Source organism: Fistularia commersonii, chromosome 4 (assembly GCF_037954325.1).
Source record: "Fistularia commersonii isolate RoL2024-O1a breed Wild chromosome 4, RoL_Fcom_v1.0, whole genome shotgun sequence".
NCBI lineage: Eukaryota > Metazoa > Chordata > Actinopteri > Syngnathiformes > Fistulariidae > Fistularia > Fistularia commersonii.
In genome coordinates this window covers 12937394-12963856 of record NC_141287.1, presented here as the reverse complement: position 1 = coordinate 12963856, position 26463 = coordinate 12937394, and the positions used below count along the sequence as shown (strand labels likewise).

The following is a 26463-nucleotide window of genomic DNA, read 5'->3' as shown; positions in this document are numbered from 1 at the left end:
GGCATTTTCTGCTGCAACGTGTGATGGACTGCTCCAGATTACATAACGCCATCTTCCCCTCTTCTATATTCGCTGCCATTGCAGATCCCAACCAGCTCATTGGTTGGATCCATTTCGCAACGGGAATCCCGGACGAATCCATCTGGTTATTTCCCCTTCTCTGATCTGTTTGTTGGCGGCGGACGACTCGCATCCACCGCCCGGGTGACGGAACCTCAAAGAAGATCTCACGCAAGGAAGGTCCCGCTCCTTCATATCAGAGCCCAATTAGGGGGGATTGGACCGCAAAGGCCTTCAGAGGTGGACTAAAAGTGGGGGCAAAGTTTGTCCAGTGAAATGTCGACGGTCAACACTGAGACGATTAAGGGATTGGAATTGAAGGGAACTCATAGAGTCGATCCCGAACGGCCCAACTCCGACCACCCACTTCGGTTCTTAGAGGTAAAATAAAACCCCATCATGGTATTTCATTGGCCTTGGAGTCGTAAGACTCTACCAGCTACTAGATCGCCAAATTGTTCGGGCGGGTGGGGTGGCGTCGGGGAGGGCAAGCAGTGGAAGGAGGAGGGGGGGGGGGGGGGCTTCCCAGCTCCTGCGGACACAAGAAATCTGTATAAAATCAGCCTTGTTCGAAGGAGTGAGGGGTTTCATTCAAGGAGTACCGAATACCTCACAATGCCAAAGAGCAAGAGTTGCGCCTTCGTGGAGCTACAAGTACTGCGACAGCAAGTACCGCATGTAAAAAGACTATTAGTGTATTAGTACATGGTGATGGATCCTGGAAATTGGAGCTTTATAGGGGATGTAGCTCCGCCAATCCCCCGATAAACATGTGCATGGGAACTTCTCGTTCCCTTTGAGCATAAGTTGTTCCCGGGCCCGGGATCAAAGGTTTCCGTGGCGACTGATCACCTGCCGGCCGCTCGAAAACACTTTATGTAAGGATTTAAAAAAGCCGACGTCTGCGGAGAAAAATTGGGGGCGTGGGGGTCTTTTCGGGAAAAACCCGAAAAGCTGGAAAAGAACGAACGGCGGCCTTGGAAAGAAGGTGAGTCCGGAGAGAGGAATCTTGGGAAGGAGGGTATGTTTGCGTGCCAGCGGAGCAGGTGGGGGTGGGCGGGGCTTAACGGCGTGATGGACAGGCGGGCTGGGCCGGTGAGTCATCCCTCCCTCTCAACTCTCATCGTCCTTCCAGCTCTTCCTCGTCGCTTGCGAGACGCCGAGGAATCCGGATGGCAGCCTCCACCCACCCTCCACCTCCAACGCCCTCCTCCATCCCCCCACCGGACCTGCCAGGAGAGAATGTTCTGGCACCGGCGCCCGCAAACTTTTAACCTTATGAGAAACGGTACAGTTACTGGACGGGCCTCCTGGAAAGTTCTCATCATGCACGGATCGCGGGCCTCGCTCAGTTCTGACTAATGCGGCGCCCGTGAGATCGCATCGTACGAGCGAGTGCAACAACAGCCTTCTCTCTGGACATCCTTCTCCAGAGAGGTCTGCACCGGAGATAGAAGGCTGGTGAGATGTCCGGGGAAGAGCCAAGATCAACCGTCCGTCCATCCACCGGTGCCACCGAAACCGGATCCAAACTAGCGCCTGCGGTGGAAGGATCTTGGATCCAGGGAAGCGCTCCTGCTGACCTTCAAATCAAGCAGATTGCAAGCAGAGGTGGACGGCACGGGGTCGGAGCCACTAGCTAGATCAGAGCTATCACCATTAGCGTCATCAGCTAACGGGCTTGCAGATGCTAAATGGATGGAACTCTTTTCAGGTGTTAGTTACCTGCTGTTTGACTCCACCCTGGAATTGTGGAGCCGTTATGGAGCTGGAGCCAATCGGAGCCAAGAGATGGGGCTTCACATGGACGGGTCATCGGCCAATCACAGGGCACCATATAAAAACGGACGACCATTTCGTCTTCAGTTAACCTGCTGACTGTCCTTGGACTGAAGACGAAGAAACTGGAGAGAACCCGGCCAGGAGAACATGGATCCTCCACACAGACAACCGAGTGGAACAATGGATGAGAACCTGGAACCTTCTTGGTTCTAACCATAGTTTTTGGAACTGGAAGAAAGATGGAGAACCTGAAGAGATGTCCCATGCACCAAGTCTAAACCTCTCTCATGTAGATCTCTGAGGCCTGGACCAAGACTGAGACTTGGAAACCGAGGGTCCATCCAGACTCAGGGTCAATCCTGGAAACAAGGGAATTCATCAGCACTCTTAAAGCTGGCACAAGTCTAAATCAGAAGAGTTGTTTCTTTAACCAGCCCCCCCCCCGCCCCTAAAAGGAACCCAGTTTGGAAATGTCATGATCTGGAAAAACGTAAATAAATAAAATAAATCAGAGGTGGACGCCAGAGAGTCAAAGGTCAAAGGAGGTCAGAGAGCACAGATTAATCATGCCGGCGTCTGGAGCGGCGCCTGTCAACCTCGGGGTGCTTATTTTGCCCCCCCCCCCAGTGCCCCTCCTGCAGCTTAATACTGCACTACCCCAGAGCAGGTGTGTGTTCATGTGTGTGCGGTTGTGCATCAAGTAGTTGGGTGGGGGGTGGGGGTGGGGTTGCTGAGTAAGCCGAACACAGCTTTTTCAAAAATGGCCGCCGGGTCCCTCCGGCATGGGGCCTCTTGACCCCCAATCAAAGCCCTGACTTGTACGGGGGGTGCAGGAGGAGCAGCCCCCATGGCCACATGCTGCTACTCATCCACCTGCATACTGACAGGGCAATGTCACAGCAACTCCACCACCGCCACCACCCGTGACCCGGCCGGCCCCCCCCAGCCTGACCCCTGCTGACCCCCGTGGCCATCTGTTACAGAGCTCCTGGGACGTGTTGATTGGTTGGGGGGGTGGAAGTGGAGATGGAGGTGGAGAAGGGGATTCAGTGGACCTCGGGGTTCAGGGGCAGCCTGGCGCTGACATGTACACTTCCTGTGTACCAGGAAGCCAGGTGGCAGTGGCGGTGGGGCAGCTCGTTGCCATGGCGCAGTGGCTCAGGTTACCGCCCCCACGTCCATCTCCGCCTGCAGCTGTTGAGGCGAAGGCCCTCCCGCTCCCCTGAATTCTAAAAAAAACAAACAAACCCGTGAGCCAGCTTGTGTCTATTTGACTGTAATTTCCTGTGTTTGCTGAACTTTCAATCATTTCCGGCAGCGACAGGTGATTGGTCATGTGATCTGCATGTGATCTGAGTAGAACCCAAACAGTCGACCATTTGGTACAAGGTTCCACCACCATTTGGCCACAACAGGCCCTCAACAGACCCCCAATAGTCTCACACAGGACCCCGCAGTTGCTCTCAGACCCCCAATCGGCCTCCGGGAGGCTTCTGACAGGCCCCTGACATGCTGCCCATAGTCCCTTACAGGCCCTCAACAGGCCCCTACAGATATTTGCAGGGCCCAACAGTTGTTCCCAGGCCCATTCTTGCCAGTACAGGCTCCAAGACTCCCCTACAGTCCCTGCAGGACCCCACAGTTCATCACATGTCCCTTGCAGGCCCCTAAAGTTCCCCAACAGGCTCATCTCATTGCCTTTTGGGCCCTTGAGGTCCCTTGCATGGCATCACAGTCCCTTGCATGCCCCTACAGTTGCTCACAGGTCCCTCCTGACCTTAACAGGCCCTGTGATGCCCTTGCCAAGCCCTCAACAGGCCCCCATCAGGCCCCCTAGAGTCCCTCCCAAGACCCTAAAGTCCCTTACAGGCTGTCAGCAGGCTACTACAGCCCTTTGCAAGCCCCTAAAGATGCTCACAGGTACCTGCTGACCCCAAGCAGGATAGTTAATTCCAGCATCTAACCTTCCCTTGCTGGTCCCAATATTTATCTACTAGCCGCCAAAGACCCCTATCAGGCCACTAGAGTCACCTGCATGCCCTCACGTCTCCTCAGAGCCTCTTGCAAGTCCCTACAGGGCCCCGGCATACCCCCGACACATAGACCTCCATAGACCACAACAGGTGCCTCTGCCATCCGTCCCCAGGCGATGTGTTCGCAGCAGGTGCCAATCGCTCCGGACCTCAGGTGTCCTGCTTTCCATTCCTGTCTTAATTTGGACTGAAAGCAGACACTAAAATGGCTCCACCCCCTGACCTTTGACCCTATCAGAGCCCCTCCCCTTCCACAGGCTCGTTTTACTTACACTTGCTTGACATGCACCTGCTGCTGGTGCAGGTGTGTGTGTGTGTGTAAGAGTGTGTGTGTGTGTGTGTGTGTGCGTGTGTGTGTGTGTGTCTTCAAAGGCTTACAGATAGTCTTTTGTGATCTGGAATCTTCTAGGGAGACAGTGAGGCGGGCCAGTTGGTAACAGAATTTCAATATGAATTTCAAAAGCTTTGTATTGTTTTTTATTTTGTTCATATTTGATATCCATACTTATTATTTTTGGTACTGTTCTTTTTCAGGCAATGTCTCAATTTCCAAGCCGTTGTTAAATGTAATTCTGGTGATTTTTCTTTGTTATTAAAATGTATTTTCTTGTCAAGTCTTCAGTTTTGTCAATTTATTTATTTGACTTTTTTTTTTTTTTTCTTAGTAAATCAAGACTTAAAGGATAAAAAAAAAACTTAACTGCAGCATGTCTGGAAGAGAAACACTAACATCCAGTGGAGAGCAGAGGTACTGCAGCAGTTCTTCTGCAAGACCTCTGAACTTCAACAGAAAAACATTTTGTTTTTTGATTACTTTTTATTTACAATTTTTTAATTTTTTTTGTTGTATTTTACTTTTCCCTATTTTTCTTTTTTTTTTTTATACATTTATTTTATTTTATTTCATTTTATCCATCTCCCAATTGCGAATAAGGTACTCTAAGTTTCAGGGACTCAATATATGTTAAATTAAATTGAAGAAAACCAAACAGAAATTAGATAAAATATTTTAATTTTCTTTTTTTTTAATTCAATCTTGTGAAATGAATTCCAAGAGGTCTCTTCCATTTGGACTGAGGAAAATCAATTTAAGTTTCCAGGAGAAAAAGATTTTAACAAGAGTTAACCATGACCCGGTGGTAAAAATTTATGAAAAATGAAATTCCAAAACTCTTCATAGAACAAAAATGAAGACAGAATAAAATAATGATATTCAATTAAAAATAATAAGATATTTAAAATAAACTGCAAAGAAAGAATGAATTGAATTAAACATAACATGACCTGTGTGAACTGCTGTATGACTGTCAGTGGGGGCTGAATGATTTGTCTATGAATATATATATATAAATATAAATATTTTTTTCTATATGCCATGAGATGACATGAGATTAATTAATGATATTTGACAAACAAAACACAGGAAATCCAGAGTCATTTCGTATTTGTACTGCTTTTTAATGCGTTTTTCATCAGAAGTAGTAAAAGCCATACAGTAAAGCAAACCGACGGGGCAGGCTTCTATACAGGCCACACACACACACACTCACACACACACACACACTCTGCAGGAAACAACCCAGGCACATTTTAACAGTCCCCCCCCGGCGAATAAATAAATGGCTGCCATTCTTTTCTTTTTATGATTATTTTTACTATATTCATCAGTTATGTAACAGTGTAATACACATGTAATAACCCCTATTTGTAAAGTAACAGATTTAAATGTAATGCTGTTTTTTTTCTTTTGTTCTATTGTCAGGAATTTTTCCCTCTTCTTTTTTTTCAAAGGAGGATATCTTTGGAAACTTCCTGTTTATTTTGCCATCTGTAATTTCGTTTTTTTTGTGTATTTTTTTTTATTTTCACGAACAGGCTAGTAAGGAGAGTACAGGCCGCTTTCAAGATTGCATAATCTGCTGTTATTTTTTTCATTTCTGAATTGTTTTTCAGTCTTTTTGCTTCCAATTTTGATTTTTTAATCACATTTTTCTTCATTTTCAGCAAATCGATGAAGTGACGAATGCGTGATTGAAAAAAAATAAAAGTTTTCAAAAATATATCAAAAAATAAGGGTTTCATTTCCAAGCTACAACTTTTGATTTTTATGCAAGCATTTAGTTTTTAAAAAAATGACAACGTTATTACACATGAAGATCATGTGTTATTACAGTGTTACAAAGTTACTTTTTTTTTAATCCCTGAAATAAAACTTGATCTAACAAATGTTCTGCTGCTGCTCAACTTTTAAACTTTAATTTTAACAGTAGAATAAAATAAACATTGACGGTTGGCAGCAGTTTTAATGACACAAGGCAGCAGCAGACACGGGGGAACGCCTCTATCTTTTTTAAGTGCTAAATTTTTGTTTTTTTTTTCGGATAAAACTTGAGATTTCTTTGTTACAGGAAGGAAACTGAATTTGAAAAAAAAATAATAAAATAAAAAAATTAAGATAATCCTCTGATTTTAAAGAAACGTTCACAATGAAACAGAGAAATGGGTTAAAAAAATGTTTACATCTTTAGAACCTTAAAGTTTGGACGAAATAAGAAGCCCCGCCCCAAACGCACACACACATACACACACGCGCACACACACATCTCTGTCACACACGTATACAAGTTAGCGTAAAGCAAAAAAATAAATATCTTACGGTCGCTGGAAGTTTTTTTTTTTTCCTTTTTTAATATATATATATTTATATATCTATATTCTATATATATTTATAGGAGTAGCTTACTTTGAGGTGTGTGTGTGTGTGAGTGGGTGTGTGTTATAACAGTTGAGGCCGGCCGATGTGAAGCGCCGCTGAGGTCCAGGAGGGAAGACGAAAATAAATTAAAACCAAAGTGGTTGATTTTTATTTTTCACTACTATTTTTTTCCTGATTTTTTTTTCTCAAATCTGTCATTTTTAATTTTGGTATTTTATCTTTTCTTCTTTTAAATGTTGACACGAAGCTGATTTGATTTTTTTTTTTGTTTTCAAAACTTCACTTGTAATTTTTTTATCATAATTTTTTGGCCAGAAAAAAATAATGAATTTTCACATTTGGTTCATAAAATGCAGTTTAAATATTTTTCAATTTTCCACTACCACATTTTTTTTATATAGGAACACTTTCTTTTTGTCTGATTTTCAAACAGCTTCCTTATGGTGTCAAATCCAGGAACACAGATAATTCTTATTTGATAGATTTGTAATCATTTTCAAAATGTCTATTAACATATAATAAAGCCTTATTATAGCCTTATTACATGTTGATAAGCGCCCCAAAGACCTCAACACAAAGCTAACGAAGCAGCGCGACCAGCTCCATCTCGCCGACGGTTTTTGTTTGTTTTGTTATTTAAAAAAAAAAAAGAAAAATTTAAAAAAGGAAAGCTGTGCATTATAAAAGAACGTCAGGCACGTTTTCTTTTTTGTTTGTTTTTTTTTTTTTTTTTCTTCCGCTCGCCAGATTATTTACAAACGTCCGGGATTTCTTCAACTTCTTCTTCTTCGCTTTCATTTTTTGCTAAAAAAAAAAAAAAAAAGATGTCTGACAAGCCCTCACTTTTTCTTCTTCGTTTTCTTCTTTTTTTTTTTTTTTTTTTTAAACGTCTTTGGTTGGTCGGTCAGTCGAAGCCGGACAGATTTACAATCCACCGTTATTTTATATCAGGCAACTTGACTTCTTCTCTTAAAAAAATAAAGTAAAATAAAATAAAACACACACACCTGCACACATGACGTCAATCCCACGCGGTCGGCGAGCACCGATGCTCTGCCCACTTTTTCCCACCCCTAAGCCCCGCCCCCGTCACTCACAAGAAGCCCCCGTCTCGTCCTGCACTTCCTCTGGTCCTTTCTGGAGTCCGTCCGAGAAGAAAAGCGCATGCAAGCTTGCGCGCTCACGCACACAGACATTCACACACACACACACACACACACACACACTCTTCAGTCCGTTTATGATTATGTACAAAACACACACTCGCCTGAGGAGCCGGCGTGAGAAGACAAGGCGGCGAGGAAAAGTGTCCGTGGGTTTGCAGAAGGCGGCAGAAGAAGGAGCTCAAAAGAACCCGGGGGGTTTGGAAGAAAACTGGGGGAAAAAAAGGGGAAAAGGAAAAAAAAAACAAAAAACAAAAAAAAAACATGGCGCCTCATCGTTTCTGCGCGGCGATCATCTTGGACACGAAGCTGACAATGGCGCCGGCCGGCTGCTCCGGGTCCATCTCGGCGAAGAGGTGGGAGACGTTGTCCGTTGTGCTTCCCTGCTTCCGAGCAACGAAGCCAAACAGCCTGCGGAAGGTGGAGCATTCAGCTAGCTTAGCATGTGCTATTACAGGTTTGTTACTGTGTAATAACAACTGTGCTGTTGTGTTATTGCAGGTTTACTATCTGATATTATAGCTTTGTTATTGTGCTATTACATTTTTAGGTCACAGCTTGTAATAAAAGCTTTGAGCTTACAGATTTGATATTTGTATCATTACTGCGATGACATGTAGTTATTACAGCTTTAATATTTACTAATAGCAGCTTTGTTATCTATTCATTACATGTTTGTTATTGTGCGTCTTACATTAATAAAATATCAAAGACAATCTTTTTTTATATTTTCCATTCGATAATTATAGTTTTTGGTTTTGTTAGTGGATTTATTTAGCTAATCCCACCCTGATAGGCCACTATTACAGGCTTGTTATTTAGTTATTGTACTATTGTGATTTAGCTATTACAATTTACAGCTTTAATATTTATTTAATCTTTTGAAATGAATGTATTAATTCAGCTTTGAAAGTTAGTATGCGCTGTTTTAAGTAACTGTTATTTCAAATAAGATGGACTTTATTGATCCCACGACAGGAAAATTCTATTGTTACAGCAGCATTAAAAATAGTAAAATAGTAGTAAAAGAAGAAATATATAAACAGCAGGAAAAATGTTGAAAAAGTATTAATTCATATCATATTTACATAAATATAATTTTTTTTCATGAAATAATTATTGTTTGATCATTATACATTACTTAGGTGATGAAGCTTTAATATTCAATTGTAAAAAACATCATTTTTTTAATTAATTGATATTTTGTTATGACCATTTAGTTATGCAGTAATTACAGCTCTGAAAGTTAGTTATTACACTTTGTTATTTAGTTATTACAGCTTTCTTTGTAATCATTGCATTTTGATAAAATGAGGTAAGATGCACTTTATTTATCCCACAACGAGGAGATTCAATTAACAACAGAAAAAAATGTTACCGCAGCATTAAAAATGGTAAAATAGTAGTAATTGGAAAAAAATATAAACAGCAAGAAAAAAAATCAACAACTTTATTGATTCATATCATTAGTTATTAGTCAATAAATAATTATGGTTTAATTATTGCACATTACTTAGTAAATAAAGCTTAAATATACTTTAGTGATAGAAAATAAAAATTTAGTTTTTGTCATTGACATTTTGTTGCGACTGTTCTGTTATGCAGTAATTACAGCTTTGAGATTTCATTTTATCGTGTGGAGTTTGTTACTCACTTGGCAGCTCCGCCCTCAGACCTGCTCCACCTGTGGAGAACAGAGATGCACGTCTTTACCTTGCAAAGAGATACGAATAGAAACGCAGATTTTTTGTTTTTACGAACAATAAAAATGGATGTCATTTTGATACTTTTTTTTTTAAATGATTTTATTGATATGATTTACGCGTCCTTTTTTAAAAGTGAATTATTTCCTTCTCTGGTTCAATTACTTTTTGGTAACAAATTAAATAAAATAAAATTACATTAAATTAAATTAAATTAAAAAAAGATATTATAAAGTAAAACATAAGTAAATAAAACAAAATAAAATAAAATAAAATAGGATGATATCAAATAATAACATTTAATTACACCAGAAGTGTGAATAATCTAGATGTCAGGTGTCAGGCGTGCATAGCCAAAATTAAATTCCAGCAGATTTTCAGCAATGTATTTTTTTAAGTATAAGATCAAATTCAAATGTTTAAAGTACATTTTGTAAATATTGTCAGGGGACTGGTTGTGTATTTTTATATGTTTTTTATTAATTTTATTGATATGATTTACGCATCCTTTTTTATACTGAATTATTTCTTTATCAACTACAGTTCTTTATGGGTCAGAAACTTCAAATGCATTAAGGGTAAAGTAAGTAAGCTAACACAAATAATCAATTAACAAATAATCAATTACTAACGATGAATAAATAACAGTGGCTAATAGTAATAACGTAATTGGTAAATAGTAATTCGAAAAATGTGCAATTAATAGTACCAGCACTTTTTGATTAAGCTTTATTTCCTTCATTTCAATATTTTTATTCAAGTAATTTTTATATTTGCTCATCTGCGTATTCATAAAAAAAAAATGTTACTCAGAATTGTTCAAATTGATAGATTTATAATAATAATATAATAACTATAAAAGGAATCCTAATTACAACAATGTAATTGAGTTGATATAATAACAAAATAATAATAGTCATTACATCATCATAAATTATTATTATTATTATTATTATTATTATGAGTAGTAGTACTGACAGCAGTACTAGTACTAATATATAATTAATACCAACCAGTAAATATCAGTTAAAAGATCATGCTTATAACCAGGAAGTGGTGAACTTTGTAGACAGCCATGGTCTCACAGCGCCCCCTAGCGTCCATGTTTTATTTAGTGCTTTTATTCATTTATTCGTTTATTCATTTATTACATAATTAATTGCTCACTTCCTGTCCTGGGGGTCAAGGTCGCAGAAGGTGACACTGCTGCAGGGGTAGTGGCGCCGGAAGAAAAGCCTGCAGGGAGGAGAATACATGCAACGATTTAATTTAATTTAATTTAATTTAATTCAAAAATATTGAATCAAATTTAAAAAAAAAAAGTGATAGAATTAAATCCAATTAAATCAAATTGAATTAAAAAAAGCATGAGAGGAGTTCATATGAAAATAGAATTTAATTTAATCCATAAGTCAATTTCACAAATGTGAGGGCAGTGGTGACTCACTTCCTCTGGTTGTCGGTCAGCGTGATGCCCTGCGACGACACCTTGAAGTGCACGACGGTGGCGGTGGGCGGGGCGGCAGCGGCCAGCGTCTCAGATATCGCCTTGGCGACGGCCTGGGGCCCCGTCAGGGACTCCATGTCCACGGAGTTGATGTAGAGCACATTGCAGGCTGGGGGGGGAGGATTTTTTAAGAATAATGTGAGTCCATATATTTATATTAAAACTTAATTAAGCTTAAATGGAATTAAATCTAAATCAAAGGGGATAAAGTTAATTTAAATGGGATAAGATAAAGAATATAAAGAAAGAAAGAAAATACATTTAATTTAATTTCAATGAAGTAAAAAAAATGAATAGACAAGAATGAAATGAATTGAAATTAAATTAAATTAAATTAAATTAAAGTAATTCTAAAAAAAAGACTTAATCCATCAAATAAACTGCATCATAAAATATAAATGAAATAACTAAACATAAATAAAATACAATAAAATAAAATAAAAAATTAAATAGAATAAAATTGAAAAATGAAATAAAAACCGACTTAATCTAATGAAATAAACAAAAATGAAATTAAGTTCAGAAATATATTTATGATGAATTAAAACCACAAAATAATAAACTAAATTAAATTAAATTAAATCCTGAAAAAAATGAATTTAATCATATTAATGAAAAGATAGACAAAGTAAAATAATGAAAACTAAACTAAATCAAATAGATACAATTAAATTGAATACATAAAATAAAATGAAAACTTAAATTAAATTCAATTGAATAGAATAATATCAATATATAAAACAATAAAATAAAAATCTGTTAAAATTTAAATAAAATAAATTAAAAATATTCAATTTAATAAATGAACAAAACAAATTAGATGACAAATCTGTAAAATAAGTATAATTAAAATTATACTAAATAAGAAAAAAATAAACAAAATTGAATAAAATTAAATTAAATTAAACACATCTTTTTAGAAATGTGTAAACAAGTTTGTGTTGTTCGTAGCTTTATGACCTAAAGCACCCGCAACGTGGAGAATGTTCAACCGATCGTCTAGAACATCTTCGACTTTTAAAATAATATGTCAATTTCAGGGAAACTCCCAGTGGAACAAATGGAATACCGGAGAACCGAGCTCTGATAAAGAAGATTAAAATAAGCAAAAATGGAGGGTATTTGCATAGGAATTGGGAGGGACGAGGCGTTCAGGTGCGGGATCTGTAAAAGGGCCAACTGGAGTGGATTTTGTTGCTGCTCATGCAAAAAAAAAAACTACATTTCCTGTTTGTTAGCACGCATGCTAACATCCATGCATGTGGTAGTGGGGGAAGGGGTTCTAGATCATTCCGAGCTGGATTTGGAGGTCACAGGCCCCAGAAACGGGGGACAGCGGACAAAGCAAAACATAAAGTGCATTCCAGCCACGCACGGGATTTACCGTGGGAGCCTGCAGGGGCCGCCGACGCTGCGGTAACAAGGAGAACAGTCGGTGAGCTGGCGGATTCCCACACACACACACACACACGCGCTTGAGGCTGGTGTGTGTGAGTGTGTGTGTGTGTGTGTGTGTTTGTGTGTGTGTGTGGGTCTTACCTGCTCCCTGTTTCAGTCGGTCAGCCGCCGGGTTGGGGGTCACGACCTCTGGCGTCTCCTCCACCAGATCTGACAGAGCGACAAGTACAATACAATACAATTATTATTACAATAAAAATAATTTATCAACAATTCTTCAAATAGATTCAACAATATCTAATTCAATGCTATCTGATGAAATTACATCGAATTAGATTGATTAGATTAGTTGGGTTATTGTTAGATACAGTTTGATTTTAGATTGGTTTAGATAATTTTAGATTAGATTAGATTAGATTAGATTAGATTAGATTATTTTGTTTCGTATATTTAATTCTATATTTGATGAGTTATGATTATTTTGATGATTTTAGATTAAATCAGATTAGAGTGCTTTTAATTTTTTAACCAGATTATATTATTATATATTACATAGTATGTATATTATTATATATATTTTGTATACTATCTATAAATTTTACAGAGATAAGTATAGATTATTATGGGTGATTATAAGATATTATGAGACTAGATTGGATTAATCTACATTATTTTGTATAAATGATTTTATGTTGATCAAAGGTTATTTTAAGTTACATAAGATTAGATAATGTTATTTTAAACTCATTTAATAATTAGATTTGATTAGATTAGATTAGATAAGACAATGCCCATCATTTACATTCCTGAAAATAAATAATATTCAAATAAATAGAACTATATCAAAAAGAGAAGAATAATAATGAAAAAAAACAGCACCAAAAACATAAAAATAATGAATATTGTAACAAATCTATGGCTTTATTAAATCATTTATTTATTTATAATTTAATCATTTATCTCAGTTTTAAATTCCAATTTTAAATCCTCATGAAGGTCCTGAGTAGAATCTACAGTTGGATGAACCGCGTGGCAGCGGCAAACCCACCTGAGGTGGGGATGAGCAGCTTGCAGGGCAGCGCCAGCGGGGTGATGGCGTGCTGGTAGACCAACGCCGACAGACATCCTGCAGGACACACACACTCCAGTCAGAACCCCGAGTCGGGATTAACAACGTCTTCACTTATTTCCTGTAACCGACGGGAATCCTTTTTGGATCTGAACACAGACACACACACACACACACACACACACATACATACACACACACACACAGACGGGGAAACTAGCAGGGAGGCTTGGAGAGCGTCTGTTCAGCAAATATGGCGGGAACAATCAGGAGATCAGACATACACACACACACACACACACACGTGCACTCGCACACACACTTACCAAAGTAGGGCTCGTTGGGACATCCCTTCAGCTTAACACCTTTGGGGCTGCTCTCGATCAGGAAGTGCCTCACCAGCTCGTTGCTGATGTCACCTGGTGTGTGTGTGTGTGTGTGTGTGTGTGTGTGTGTGTGGCAAAGACAGACAAATGCTGGATTAATTGTTTGAAAAGGTGAAAACCAATGCAGGAAATTACAGACTCAATTACTTCATTAGAGTTACTCAATAAACTATTTCAGAGTTCCCAACCAATAATAAGTGAATCAAATACACAACAAAATACAGGTAATCAATAACTTGCAAAAGAAATTAATAAAATTATGAAATTGGACCAGCACTGAAAGAAAATGAGAATAAACTCCCGATAAATGGAATGAAAAAAAAAAAACAAAGAAACATCAATCAATGAAATCTACTGATTCACTCATAAAGCAGTAATAGTACTCTCAAATAAAACAAATTAGATATAAAACTAATCCAAATAAGAATAAGAATATTACGATTAATGCTCATTTGTATAATGGTATGTTGCTGATGTCACCTGGTGTGATATATACATATACATACATATACATATATATATATATATATATATATATATATATATATGTGTGTGTGTGTGTGTATATATGTATATATGTATATAGATATATAAAATTTAAAAAAACAGTATATATTAAAAAAATACGATTACACACATGTTATATAAAGTATTTATGTATTATACAGTACTATTTGCTTCTAGGATGGGAAAAGCCGAAAGGAGAAGAAGATATAAACATTATATAACATAACATTATATGCATGATTTGATTACATATATACCACATCATATCATATATATATATATATATATATATAATATTTGATATTTTTCATGCTATATATTGTTATTTACTGTTTTTAAATCAAAATCATTATGTTTATGATTTTTCAATAATAATAATAATAATGATAATAGTAATAAAAATAATACTACTAATAATAATAACAATAATAATAATAATAATAATCCGACTGAACTCTTCACCGCTAAAAATTGAACCGTAAGGTTGACAGAAATACTAACCTTTCTTGCTGTGGTGCACGCCGGGCGGGGGGGAGGCCACCTTCATGGCGAGGCCGTAGGCCCCCCGGAACGAGTTGCTGTCCCGGATGACAAAGGCTCCGGGCTCCCGGTCCCTCAGCAGGCCGATGGCTGCAAGCAGAGATGTCTGCGTTGGTCCCATTGCCATGTCGACATGCCTTCACCATCTCCCACGATCACCCAAGTGTGACACCAAAGCCCAGGTGTGTGTTTCTCATTTGTATACATTATGTTTCACACATATTCCTGGTGTTTTTCTTGTGATGGTTCTTTTTTTTCTTGCATATAATTGTCATATGTAATGAAATAAACACATCATAACAACAAATACAATAATTTGAGGAGACATATACCATAAACAATGCAAATGTATATCAATATGAAATAATATTCTTATCATAAATGTATCATATTTAACACTGTAGTTCTTCTCTTCGCCACCAGAGGGCGCCAGTGTAGCATTAGTGGGATCATGCTGCACTAAGACTAACTGTCACAGAGGCTCCTCCTACTTTTGGATTGCCTGGTTCTTAGTAGTAGTCAGGTAGTTCAGTATTTCTTTCTAGTTTCAGGTACGCTCAAGTACTACAGATCCATAAGAAAATGTAGGTGTTAAAGAAATATAAAAATTGGAATATATATATTATCATATATGTGTTATCATTTGATTGTTGCGTGTATTTTAGGTAGGTTCAGGGAGTCTCGGGTAGTTTGAGGTTATTAGAAGAAAGAAAGAAGATATTTTATATTGTATATTATACATATAAATTTTATATCATAAGCATATATTTTGTGCAATTATGATTATTTCTTGCTAATTTTCCAGTGGTTTCTTGTATGTTCAGATAGATTCAGGGTTTTTTTTCCTGATTGTTTCTGATAGTTTCAAGTAGTATAAGATAGGAGGTAGTTTCAGCCAATTACAATCATTACAGGTACTTTTCTGGTACATAGTTAAAGGTAGGTTTGGAATACTTCTGATACTTTCAGCTAGTTAAGGTAGCCTCCGATTGTTTATGATTCTTTCAGTAACTTTTTGGTACTTTGGAGTTTAACGCAGTGTCTGGTAGCTCAGGTACTTACAGGTAGTTTTAAATATTTGATAGCTTCTCGTAGGTTCGGGTAGTTTTTAGGTGATTTTCCATCATTTCTGGTACTTTCAGGTAGTTTAAGGTAGTGTCAGGGAGCATCTAGTAGTTTTTGGTACTATCAGGTACTTTAAGGGACTTTCAGGCAATTCCAGATAGTCTCAGGTCGTCTGGGGTAGCTTCTTGAAAAGCAAAGTACAAAGTACTGTAATTTTGACATTTAAAAAGTGTTTGAAAACCCAAAATAGATGCAAAACACAAAGGTTTGAAGAACCACGGGAACCCAGTTTCATCTACAACAGGTGACATGGTCAATTTCACCAGATGTCTTTATAAAGGGGAACGGTTCTGGTTCTCGTGACAGTTCGACGTTCCGTCAAGGAACCTTACCCTGCTCCCTGGAAATTTCCGGCTTGTACCAGAACTTGGACGTGTCTTGGACAAACTTGACATTGAGCCGACTCTCGGGGCTTCCATCTGAAACGGAGGCAGAGAGGCAGTTAGCACACAGCGCCATCTCGTGGCCAGGAGTTGGTGGTCCACTCAGGTACTTTTATTTTGGAGGGGAGGTTCCAAAACAAATCAGAAATCCTGCGAGATCTCAAAAGTGACTTTGAGGAACCTTCCAGAGCGGTTTCCTCTCCAAAATATAATCCTTTTAGGGGTGTATTAAGTAAACTTTGAGTACTTTACCTTAAGTAAACTTCTTGATTTTTATTGATATGATTCTGTTCTTCAGGATTTTTTAAGCCAATTTTCAGTCACATTTGACACCCAGTAGTTTTTGTCCTGGATTTATAAAGTCATAAGTTCGAGGTCATACAAAAATAAAAGGCTCCCCCTCCATACCGGTCATGTTGAAGCGGGAGAAGTCGGACAGGGTGTGGAAGTATCCAGGGTTGTTCCCGCCGCCCACCGGCGACATCACCCTCCCATTAAGTGACCCGTAGGACAGGGTGCCATTGGGTCGGTCCCCGCTCGACATGCGCCTCTTCTCCGGGAGCTGTGGTTGGAACGCAGGTGAGGACATCCCCTGCCGGAGCCCTGCCGGCCCCACCTCCGGGAACCCCGCGGGCGAAACCGGGAAGGAGGGCGTCGGAGGCCCCTGGTAGCCTGACGAGCTGCTCTGGCGGGAAAGGTTGCCGTGCCGGTCGTCGGGGGTGGTGCAGCCACTGTGCATGGGGTGGCGGTCCAGGCTGGGGCTCCTCTGGGATATCTGCGACACAGATGGGTGGCGGCCCAGCGAGGGGCTTCCATGGAGGTGCGGCACCGACACCTGGTGGCGGCCGAGCACGGGGCTACCCTGCAGGGTTTGGCCGAGGACCGGCTGCCGGCTGAGGACCGGGCTCCTCTCAGGCTCTGGACCCGCCCTGATGACGTCCTGAGGCAGGCGGCGCCCAGGTAGGGGGCTTCCGTTGACCCCCAGAGCCTCCAGACCATTGGTTGCTGGGGCTTGCTGGACCGCAAAAGGCCCGTCCGGGTAGGCATATTGCAGGGGGGCCGGGCTGTGGAGGGAAACCGGGGTCCGTTGCTGGGCCAGAGGGCTTCCGTGGACGAGTGCCGGCCGAGACAGTTCCGAGGCAGGGCGTAGTGGGTCGGGGGCAGCGTAGCCCCCCAGTTGGGAACTGGGCCCGAGATAGGACAGCGCAGGCTGGCCAAAGTAGGAGGGGGCGGGAAGACCGGAGTCCAGGTCAGAAGCCTGGGGGTTGCTGGGGGTCTGGTGCGGGGGGACGGGTGTTGGCCGGGGACTCTCGGCGGTCTGAACCCGGGAGCACAAATCAGTAGTGGGACGGGACAGTGTGCCAACGTTGCCCTCTGCTGGCGGCGCACCACTGGGGGAGACACGGCAGAAAGCATGAGCCAATCACCTTCTACCGTTTATCAAACGCCCTGTCTTAATCATTAATATTCCATCATAATTCACCTATAACACTGTTATTGCCACGATGTTGATCATTTATTATCATTGATCACAGTAATTCCTGAACTTTATGGTTCTACTTGCCACCAAGCTGGTCAATGCAGAATACCATCCAACACTAAACGGGTGCTGTATTCATATTCCAGACACTAGTCTCATATCTATAAATCTATTGATTGATGAATAAATATTTACAATCACTTCCTTGTTCCAGTATTTCAGTTAGACCTCGTATTTCTATTAACTGTGCTCAAAGATGGCCGCCGCCATATTTCAACCATATCCTCACCAGGGCGAGCCCTGGATGGGGCTGCTGCTGGACAGCGGCGGGTTCTGGTCACGGGCCTCGGGGCCGGGGCTGGGACTCGTCTGCCCGCAGGGGACGCCATCGGGGGCACCGGGCACCGACTCCACGCCGGCCTCCGCCGACCTCACCACCGACTCAACGTAACTCCTCGGGGCTGCGCAAGAAAGAAATAGGGATTTGAAACTCCAACCATCCTTTCACCCATCTATCTGGTGATGGACTACAGACACACATCAAATATGGCAGTTTGCCTCAGCAGCCATATTTGGAGTTTGAAATAATAAAGTAAAATATATAAATCAATATAAAAATAATAATAAAAAGTATAGAAATAAAAACGATAAAAATCGTAAATAACATGAAAAATACGATTCAAAAAAACATCAAAAAATTGTGTATAAAATTGCAACAACCAAACAACTCCCACAGCCAAAAAGGTTAAAGGAATAATTCAAAGAAAAATAGCATGAAAAACTTGAATTAAAAAAGAAGTAAAAATTTAGGCTTTTATTTTGATCACCTGTCACACCAATGATGAGCCGATCCTATCTGTTCCTGCCACTTCCTGTCCCGGCAGGAAGCAACCGGGACCGAATGAGCAAGTGTGCACGAGGAAACACTGATCCAAGCGCAGGTATCAATACTTGAATCGCTAATCAATATTCCACCGCTTGCTTTTATTTCTAAATCCCCAATTTATGATCGACAACAAACGGCTGCGATCTACAGCCCGGCCATTAGGTGACACCAGATCCCAGGCGAAAGCCTTACCTTCCTGTCGCTCGCCGCTCCCGTCATCTGCGGCATGGCGGCAATTCAGAAAGAGAAAGGTGGTTGGAGGGGCGACATTATGGGATGCACGAGCTTTTTAGCAACATAACCCGGAGGGTTATATCACAGAAAGCTCGATCGGAGTCGTGTTAAAGGGATCAAACATATATAACATAATATCCCATTATGGTACTACTTATATATCAGATAAATATCAGTTTGTAGCTGCGCACACTTTATACTTCATACCTTATAGTTTAATCGTTACTGTTTACTATAACGGTACACTTTACTGCTAATTTGCACTCTACTATTATTATTGGTATTATTTTGTTAATTTCATGTCACCATGGGATTGTGAGAAACATTTTCTCCATTCCTCTATACGGCCAGTACATTAATAATAAAGCTGACTTTTGAGAGGATCACGATTCAAAGGACAGGATTTTTTTGTATTTCATTTTTTTACCATATTTTATTAATACCTTGCGGGAAATTCGTTCTCTGCATTTAACCCACCATGGATCGACCATTGGCTGGTCATCTCGCTTCCACATACATAGGAGGAGCCAGGAATCCACCCAAGAATGTTCAGTTGCAAGGATGATCTCTCTACCTCCGGCGCCACGCGTATTTTATGTTTATTTTTTCGAATGTATTTACTTTCAGAAATCCAAACACCCACCTGAGCCGGTTTGGTTGAGCACGATGTCGGCCGGGTTGTGGGGCTTCAAGCCCAGAGCCGACAGGGGCGTCTTGGCCAGACCGGGTGGGGAGCGGCCTGGAAGAGGAGGAAGAGGAGGAGAAATCAAAAAGGGATGAAGTCGCCGAATGGGAAAAGTCTCATCTCTAACATTCTGCTTTTGACTCCAGTGATTTCCAAACCTGCTGCAGGTAGGATCCATAAAATACCTGCACCCTTCAAAATAAAAACACGAGGACGTAGGTGTGGGGGGTCCATGCCTCATGCTCTGACAGAGGGGCAAACATGCACCACGACGTGCAACACAACAGAAACAACCCAAAACACTGCAGATGATGTGGTACCACCAACGGCCACTGGGCGGCGCTGTTTCCCACCAGAGACAGGGTTCCCTTGACTCCCGGGCGAGGACACGAGTCAATGACTCTTTTGTGTGAAATAAAGGGGGATAAAAATATCTTTGCGTTTCTTCCATGTGATTTTAATTATTACGTAAATTTCAAAAAGAAAAAGCCCGGTGGGATTTAAACTCTTTCCATAGAAGCTTACACGAGATCTTTTGTCCTTTTAAAAAAAAAAAAAATTATACATATTTTTGTAACAAAAGAGCGCAGCTGGATTTGATTTTTTTGTTCAAATCTACTTCAGATTGGAAATGCATAAATAAATAAATACAAGTGTAATTTCCTATCTTTTTAAATATATTTCAAATTTTAAAATGAATAAGTAAAATGAAAAATAAGATGATAATTACAGTCATAATACACAAAATAAAAATATGAATGGAAATGAAGAAGATAATAAAATAAAATTAGAGGAAGGACAATAAAAAAAATGATTGAATAACACTGACAGAAAAATACAATAAATAGCTTTTATTCCAAGCAATTGCTGCTCCAAATTAAAAAAAAAAACATGAAATTATTTCAGATGTAACAATTATGATGAATAGCCAAATAAAATAGTTCTTTTTTTTTTTTTTACTAAAATGCCTTTCAAATGGGATTTTTAAAAATTCTTTTGTGAAATATGAATACAAAATTAAAATATATGTTTTTAATAATAATTTTAACAAGTAGCAGGTTAATCCATAAAAATGCTAAACTCTGCCCCCCGCTGGTAGGTCTTGGGAGGGTCTGGAGGAGCAGTGGCATCTCCAGAGTTTTCTTCTGCTATTAACTTTGGGCTATCTATAGATAGCCCCCCCCACACACACACACACACACACTCACACACACACACTCACACCTCTGCCTGCACACCAGGGATGATTGACAGGCTGTGACAGAGTCGGACGGGCAGGGGGGCGGGGGGGCGGGGGGGGGGGGGGCTGCAGGCAAACATGGCGGCAGCAGGAACCCAAGAGGGGATGATGCTACTTTGTCACTCTCAGGCTAAAAGCAGTGCCAGGAAGGGGGAAGGAGGGCTGGCATGGCGAGACGGTGGAACTCAACGAACTGGACGAGCTTCGTCCACTTACCGAAGAGTCCAAAGCGATTCTTTCGCCCTTGTAACCACGGTAACCACCTCCGTTTCAGGTGCCCTGTGTTCCGATCCGCAAGAGCAGCGCCTCGACGGCTTTGTTCACTAGCTTCAGTTAAGCTAATTTCTAATTGGGCTTTTCGATAACTTGTTTTAATTTCTCAGGAAGTTCAAGTGGAGAATTCAAAACATATAGCAATAAGCCTGCATGTATAACAGTTATTACAGTGTTATTACAGTGCTATTACGGCATTATAATTCTGTAATAAACAAGATTGTTTTCAGCGCAATGTCGTCTTTTTCGATTTCTTGAAAGTTTAAAGGGATTTTCAACTAAAAAATCTCGATCATGATCTGCCTTCAGCCAATGGACGGGATGGGGGCGGGGGCGGGGCCAGGATAAGGTCACCGGCGAGCTCGGCAAATGTTACCGAATATGTCGGTCCAGTTTTAGTGTTTAATGATGTGTGTGTGTGTGTGTGTGCGTCTGTGTGTGTGTGTGAGTACAAAACACCAGATCGCTGTTTCATCTGCTCCCCATTTAAAGTCGGGGGGTTAAAAACAAGAATGAGGTCATAGAGGAAATCGACCCCCGACGCCGCCATCACCCAAACTCCGCCCCCAAGTCCTATCAGGTGGACTTTATTAAAAGATAACATTAAAAAAAAATCCATCTATCTTTTCAAAATAAAAGGTTCCTTCAATCCTAGTTTGTTGTGACATTAAGGGTTTTATTTTGAAAGGTCACGCAAGGAGAATAAAGTTTTTCATGTGTGTGTGTGTGTGTGTGTGTGAGCTCCACAGTGCCTTCAGCCAGGGGGAAGGGCAAACTTACACAGGTTGAAGTAAGGGGTTTGCGGCGAGGTGGGGAAGGCAGGGGTTTGGGGAAGCGCCTCACCGCCGACTACGGGGGGCGGGCTGACGGGCCCGCCGTCCATCTCCTCGAAGGCCTCGCGGTAGCTGTGCATGTGTCTCTGCAGGATGGGCGCGGACCAGAGGTTAGGATATGATGGAGAAGATGGCGGTGTGGACACACTCCAGTCCTTACCTCCTTTGGCCGGCCCCCGGGGTTGAGGGCGATGGCGTTGGCGAACTCCGGTGAAACACAGCGGACCGGGGAGCGGAGGGGGCCGTCCGGGGAGGGGTCATCGTCACGGTGACGGGGCTGGGGGGTCGGCTCGGCGAGGGGGGACGCCGTGCGAGCCTGGACACCTGGGACGAAGGACGGGGGAGGGTTAGATGGACGGCGAGGGGGGCAGGAGGACAAATATGGCGGTGTAGGGCGGAAAATGGCGAGGTCGAGTAGTGCACGTGCAAGCGCGCACACACGCACACAGCACACGTGCTAGCACGCATTAGCCCACACAGGTTACCCTGGAAACAAACCACAAACCGTTAGCAGACATTTTTTTATATATAATTTCTTTCATGAATTTTATTCATAATTTTAATCTATTTTATTGTTTTAGCTAGCAGAATTTTATATTGAATGTTATTAATTTAATTAATGTGACTGTAAGTAATATGTATTTATTTGTTTACTATTTTTTTATAGTTGTATATTCATATTCTATTTTTTTCATTCCTTTTTCACGTACAGAAATTAGAAAGGCACATGCCCATGCACACACTCACATACAATAATAATAATATGTGTATTACATATTTATTACACAATGTAGTGGAAGATACTCTATGTAATGGAATATAATATACTGCATAAATGGCCCCTCAACTGTAAGTGATCCAGATTATAGCAAAAACAAAATGAACCCAAATTTGGGGGAAAAAAATGATTATCATAAAGTGATTCTCCTTCTCCTTCTCGCAGGTAAAGGTGCAATGTGCCATTGTGTACTGAAGTTCTCCTGCTGGGACGGGTAGTGGAGGGGCTAATGGGGTTTGGGGGGTTGTTGGAGGGGTGGACCGGAGGAGCCGATGGGGGCGGGGGGCTCCAGCTGGATGACACGGCTCCAGACGTCACTGTGGTTGCTTCTGGCTCGGCCTTTAAGCCCGACGCTCATATCCACTTGGCTAATCCAGAGACCGCAGCTCAGCGCTTTGTGGAAAATAATGGAGTACTTGTACCTTTTCTTGGTCAGAGCACGTTTCATCCTGTACTTCACTTTTATTTACTTGATGGTGAGGTGCAGCAAGACTCTGGAGTTTTGGAGCAGTGATTGAGTACAAGTACATCCTGTTGTCAGAGCTTGTATCAATCGATGCAGGATGTTTTTGAAAAATGTTTACTTTGCTTTGCTTTACTTTACGTTACGTTACGTTACGTTACGTTACGTTACGTTACGTTACGTTACGTTACGTTACGTTACGTTACGTTACGTTACTTTACTTTACTTTACTTTACTTTACTTTACTTTACTTTACTTTACCTTACTTTACCTTACTTTACTTTACTTCTGTTAAGAGTTTTAGGGTAAAGTACTTGTTCTTCTTTGTCAGAGCTGGTGTCACTTGACACTGGAAGATTTGAAAATGTTTACTTGACATTATTTTGGTTTACTTTACATTACTTTACGTTACGTTACTTTACTTTACTTTACTTTACTTTACTTTACTTTACTTTACTTTACTTTACTTTACTTTACTTTACTTTACTTTACTTTACTTTACTTTACTTTACTTCTGTTAAGAGTTTTAGGGTAAAGTACTTGTTCTTCTTTGTCAGAGCTGGTGTCACTTGACACCGGAAGATTTGAAAATGTTTACTTGACATTATTTTGGTTTACTTTATTTGATGCAGGGGCAGCAAGACCACAATTAAAAGATTGAGACATTTTTGAGACATTTTTGTCAGAGCTGGTATTACATCATAGTTTTACTGTAGACACAAGAACCAGAACATCTGCATTAAAAATAAAAAATGCCTTTTTTTAATTCATATGTTTACTTATTTATATGTATGTAAATGTATTCATTTGTTGTTTAATTTAATTTAATATTATTTAATTTAATTTAATTTAATTTAATTTTATTTTATTTTATTTTATTTTATTTTATTTCATTATTACCTTGGTGTGTCATTTGACACTAATCTAATCCCATTGATCGTCATCCCAGATATAGGATCTGGGATAAACCACTGAATTGTAATGTCAGAAGAACACGGAGGATTATAGGAAGATTAGATTAGATTAGATTAGATTAGATTAGATTTTTATTAACCAAGCATCTACTAAGGATTAAAAGGCCGACAGTCTAACTGTTTGGCGATGAAACTAATTGAAATTAGGAAGGAAAAAAAAACTATAATAAAAAATCCTCTCATCTGTAATGGCAGTGAGGAGGCGGGGCTTGGCGTTCCCTAAATATTTGCACGGCGTCCCCTGACCCAGCCCCACCCACCTGGGGGGGCGGGAGCCGACTGGAGAAGCAAGAAACAGATGTAGCCCGGATGCAGCAGAGGGCTGTCAAACACTGGGCGGTTTCCATGGCGACGGCTAATGGCTTCCAGCTGGGGTGCAGGGAACCCCTCCCACCCCCCGGATATTTCAGGGACGCTGTAGCCCAGAACCTGAAACTATTTCACCTGATTCCTTGAGGGAACATTGGGATTCTAAAAGGCGATCCACCTCTTGTTCAGACCCCTGCAGCTTATACTGTTCATATAACAGATATAAGATAGAATTTAACGTTTTCCTCCTATATAAATACATATAAATATTGATTTATTTTTTGAGAAAAATAAAGACACTTTACAAGAAAAAATACAATTGTCAGAAAATTTAAGTTTAACTGACAATACACCTATTTAGATTAATAATTCTTTTTTTATTTGAATTCTTTCATTATTTCACATCTTATTTTTGTATTGTTTTGGTTATAAACTGCCTGACAACAAGTAGTAAATAATATGATTATTCTGAAATAAAGATGCAATAATACTGAAATAATAATGTAACATATATATATACTTTTTTTTAACTATTACCTATGTTACGTCTATTTTGCTTCACAGGTCCCTTATTGATCTAGCAGGAGTCTGTAATTTATAATTTATATAATATATGCAGATTAATGTTTTCCTTATGTATATATAGAAATATATATAAATGTACTCATTTTAGGAGAAATAAAGACAATTTAGACAATTTACAAAAAAAGTATATTTGTCATAAAATGTAAGTTAAACTAACACTAATTTAGATTAATAATTGAAATCATATGCAGAGCTGTTTAAACTCTTCTTAAATTTGCTGCGATTTTCATTTTTTCAAAATTTGATTTTGTCATTGTTTTGGTTTCAAAACAGCCTGACAACAAGTAGGCAATAAAATCATTATTCTGAAAATAATGATGTAATAATGATGCTACAATAGTGTCATAATAATGTCACACATATGCATATTTATTTTTTTCTTTTTGCTTGTTGTTTGTCAAGAGGGATCACCTATGTTTCATCAGATTTGCCTTATTGACCCATTATTGATCTAGCAGGAGTTCCAGCAGGGGTTGTATTTGGACCCCTGCAATTTCAGCTAATATATAACGGCACAGTAGAACTTTGGCTTATAAATTTAATTTGTTCTTTGACTGTTGAAAATGTTTGCAAATCAAATCACTTTTTCCTGTTGAAATCAATGTTAGCCCCATGGATCCATTTTCCTGACCCTCAAAAACATACTGTATTCTTTTGAAACCTTATTATGGTTTTATTTGTGGCAAACAGCAGAAAGCAATTAAAGATAACCTGAATTATTGCTGTGTTCCTGTTGTTCTTTAATTATAGTCAACGTTTCCTTCGTTAAATTTCCTTGCAATTGCGATCCTCATTAGTGCTAACGATAACGCTAATGCTATCTCCGGCAGGCTCTTTCATTCATCCAAGCTAACAATTACTTTTCTACACCTTGAGACCTTTGTTTAACTAGCGTAGCCACCCCTTCAACCACATCAGCCCTCTTTTGCTCATCTTTGTTCTTCAGGGTCGTGTTGATAGTTGACTTAACCGTGTCGTCGTAACATGTACACAGCTGTTACCGGGAGACGTCCGGTCACCTTCCGGATTTACGGAAACTTAATCCCCCTCCCTCGCTTCCTCTCCTCTCCTGCAATCTATTATCTAATCCGGCATTAAACATTGCGTGTCTGTGTCCGGTCACAACAAGGATTATCGCCGCCTGTGGGAAAGAAAGTCAAGCTAACTCCTCCACTCCTCCTCACCACCACCTCTGCGTTCTCTTCCTCCTCCACTCTCCCACTCCCTCCCTGCCTCCTCCTCTGGTTCTGCTGTTCTTTTGTCCGTCTTTGTAAATCTTTAAAAATAGTGCTGTCGTGAAAGGACCCCCCCCCTTCTCCGAGTTTGGCAAAACGGATCTTGTGACATGGAC

The 26463-nt window shown here is 40.1% G+C and overlaps 1 protein-coding gene across 16 annotated transcripts in view; it reads right to left on the bottom strand.

Annotated features, from left to right (window-relative positions):
• Nucleotides 1–5311: 5311 nt before the first annotated feature.
• Nucleotides 5312–26463, bottom strand: part of tns1b (tensin 1b) — a 113274-nt gene continuing 92122 nt past the window's right edge. For 10 of the 16 annotated variants that reach the window (XM_086145390.1, XM_086145387.1, XM_086145380.1 and 7 more), the window contains 15 exons: nucleotides 22164–22327; nucleotides 21951–22089; nucleotides 19616–19711; nucleotides 18142–18313; nucleotides 16781–17763; nucleotides 16322–16408; nucleotides 14826–14954; nucleotides 13758–13850; nucleotides 13411–13488; nucleotides 12504–12572; nucleotides 12349–12375; nucleotides 10905–11073; nucleotides 10625–10693; nucleotides 9409–9438; nucleotides 5312–8165 (listed from right to left, as the gene is read on the bottom strand). In XM_086145390.1, coding sequence (XP_086001516.1) covers nucleotides 8027–8165; nucleotides 9409–9438; nucleotides 10625–10693; nucleotides 10905–11073; nucleotides 12349–12375; nucleotides 12504–12572; nucleotides 13411–13488; nucleotides 13758–13850; nucleotides 14826–14954; nucleotides 16322–16408; nucleotides 16781–17763; nucleotides 18142–18313; nucleotides 19616–19711; nucleotides 21951–22089; nucleotides 22164–22327 — 2444 coding nt within the window. In that variant the 3' untranslated portion in view covers nucleotides 5312–8026. The remainder of the gene's footprint in view (nucleotides 8166–9408; nucleotides 9439–10624; nucleotides 10694–10904; nucleotides 11074–12348; nucleotides 12376–12503; nucleotides 12573–13410; nucleotides 13489–13757; nucleotides 13851–14825; nucleotides 14955–16321; nucleotides 16409–16780; nucleotides 17764–18141; nucleotides 18314–19615; nucleotides 19712–21950; nucleotides 22090–22163; nucleotides 22328–26463) is intronic. The other 6 variants (XM_086145384.1, XM_086145388.1, XM_086145389.1 and 3 more) reach the window with 3 other exon arrangements.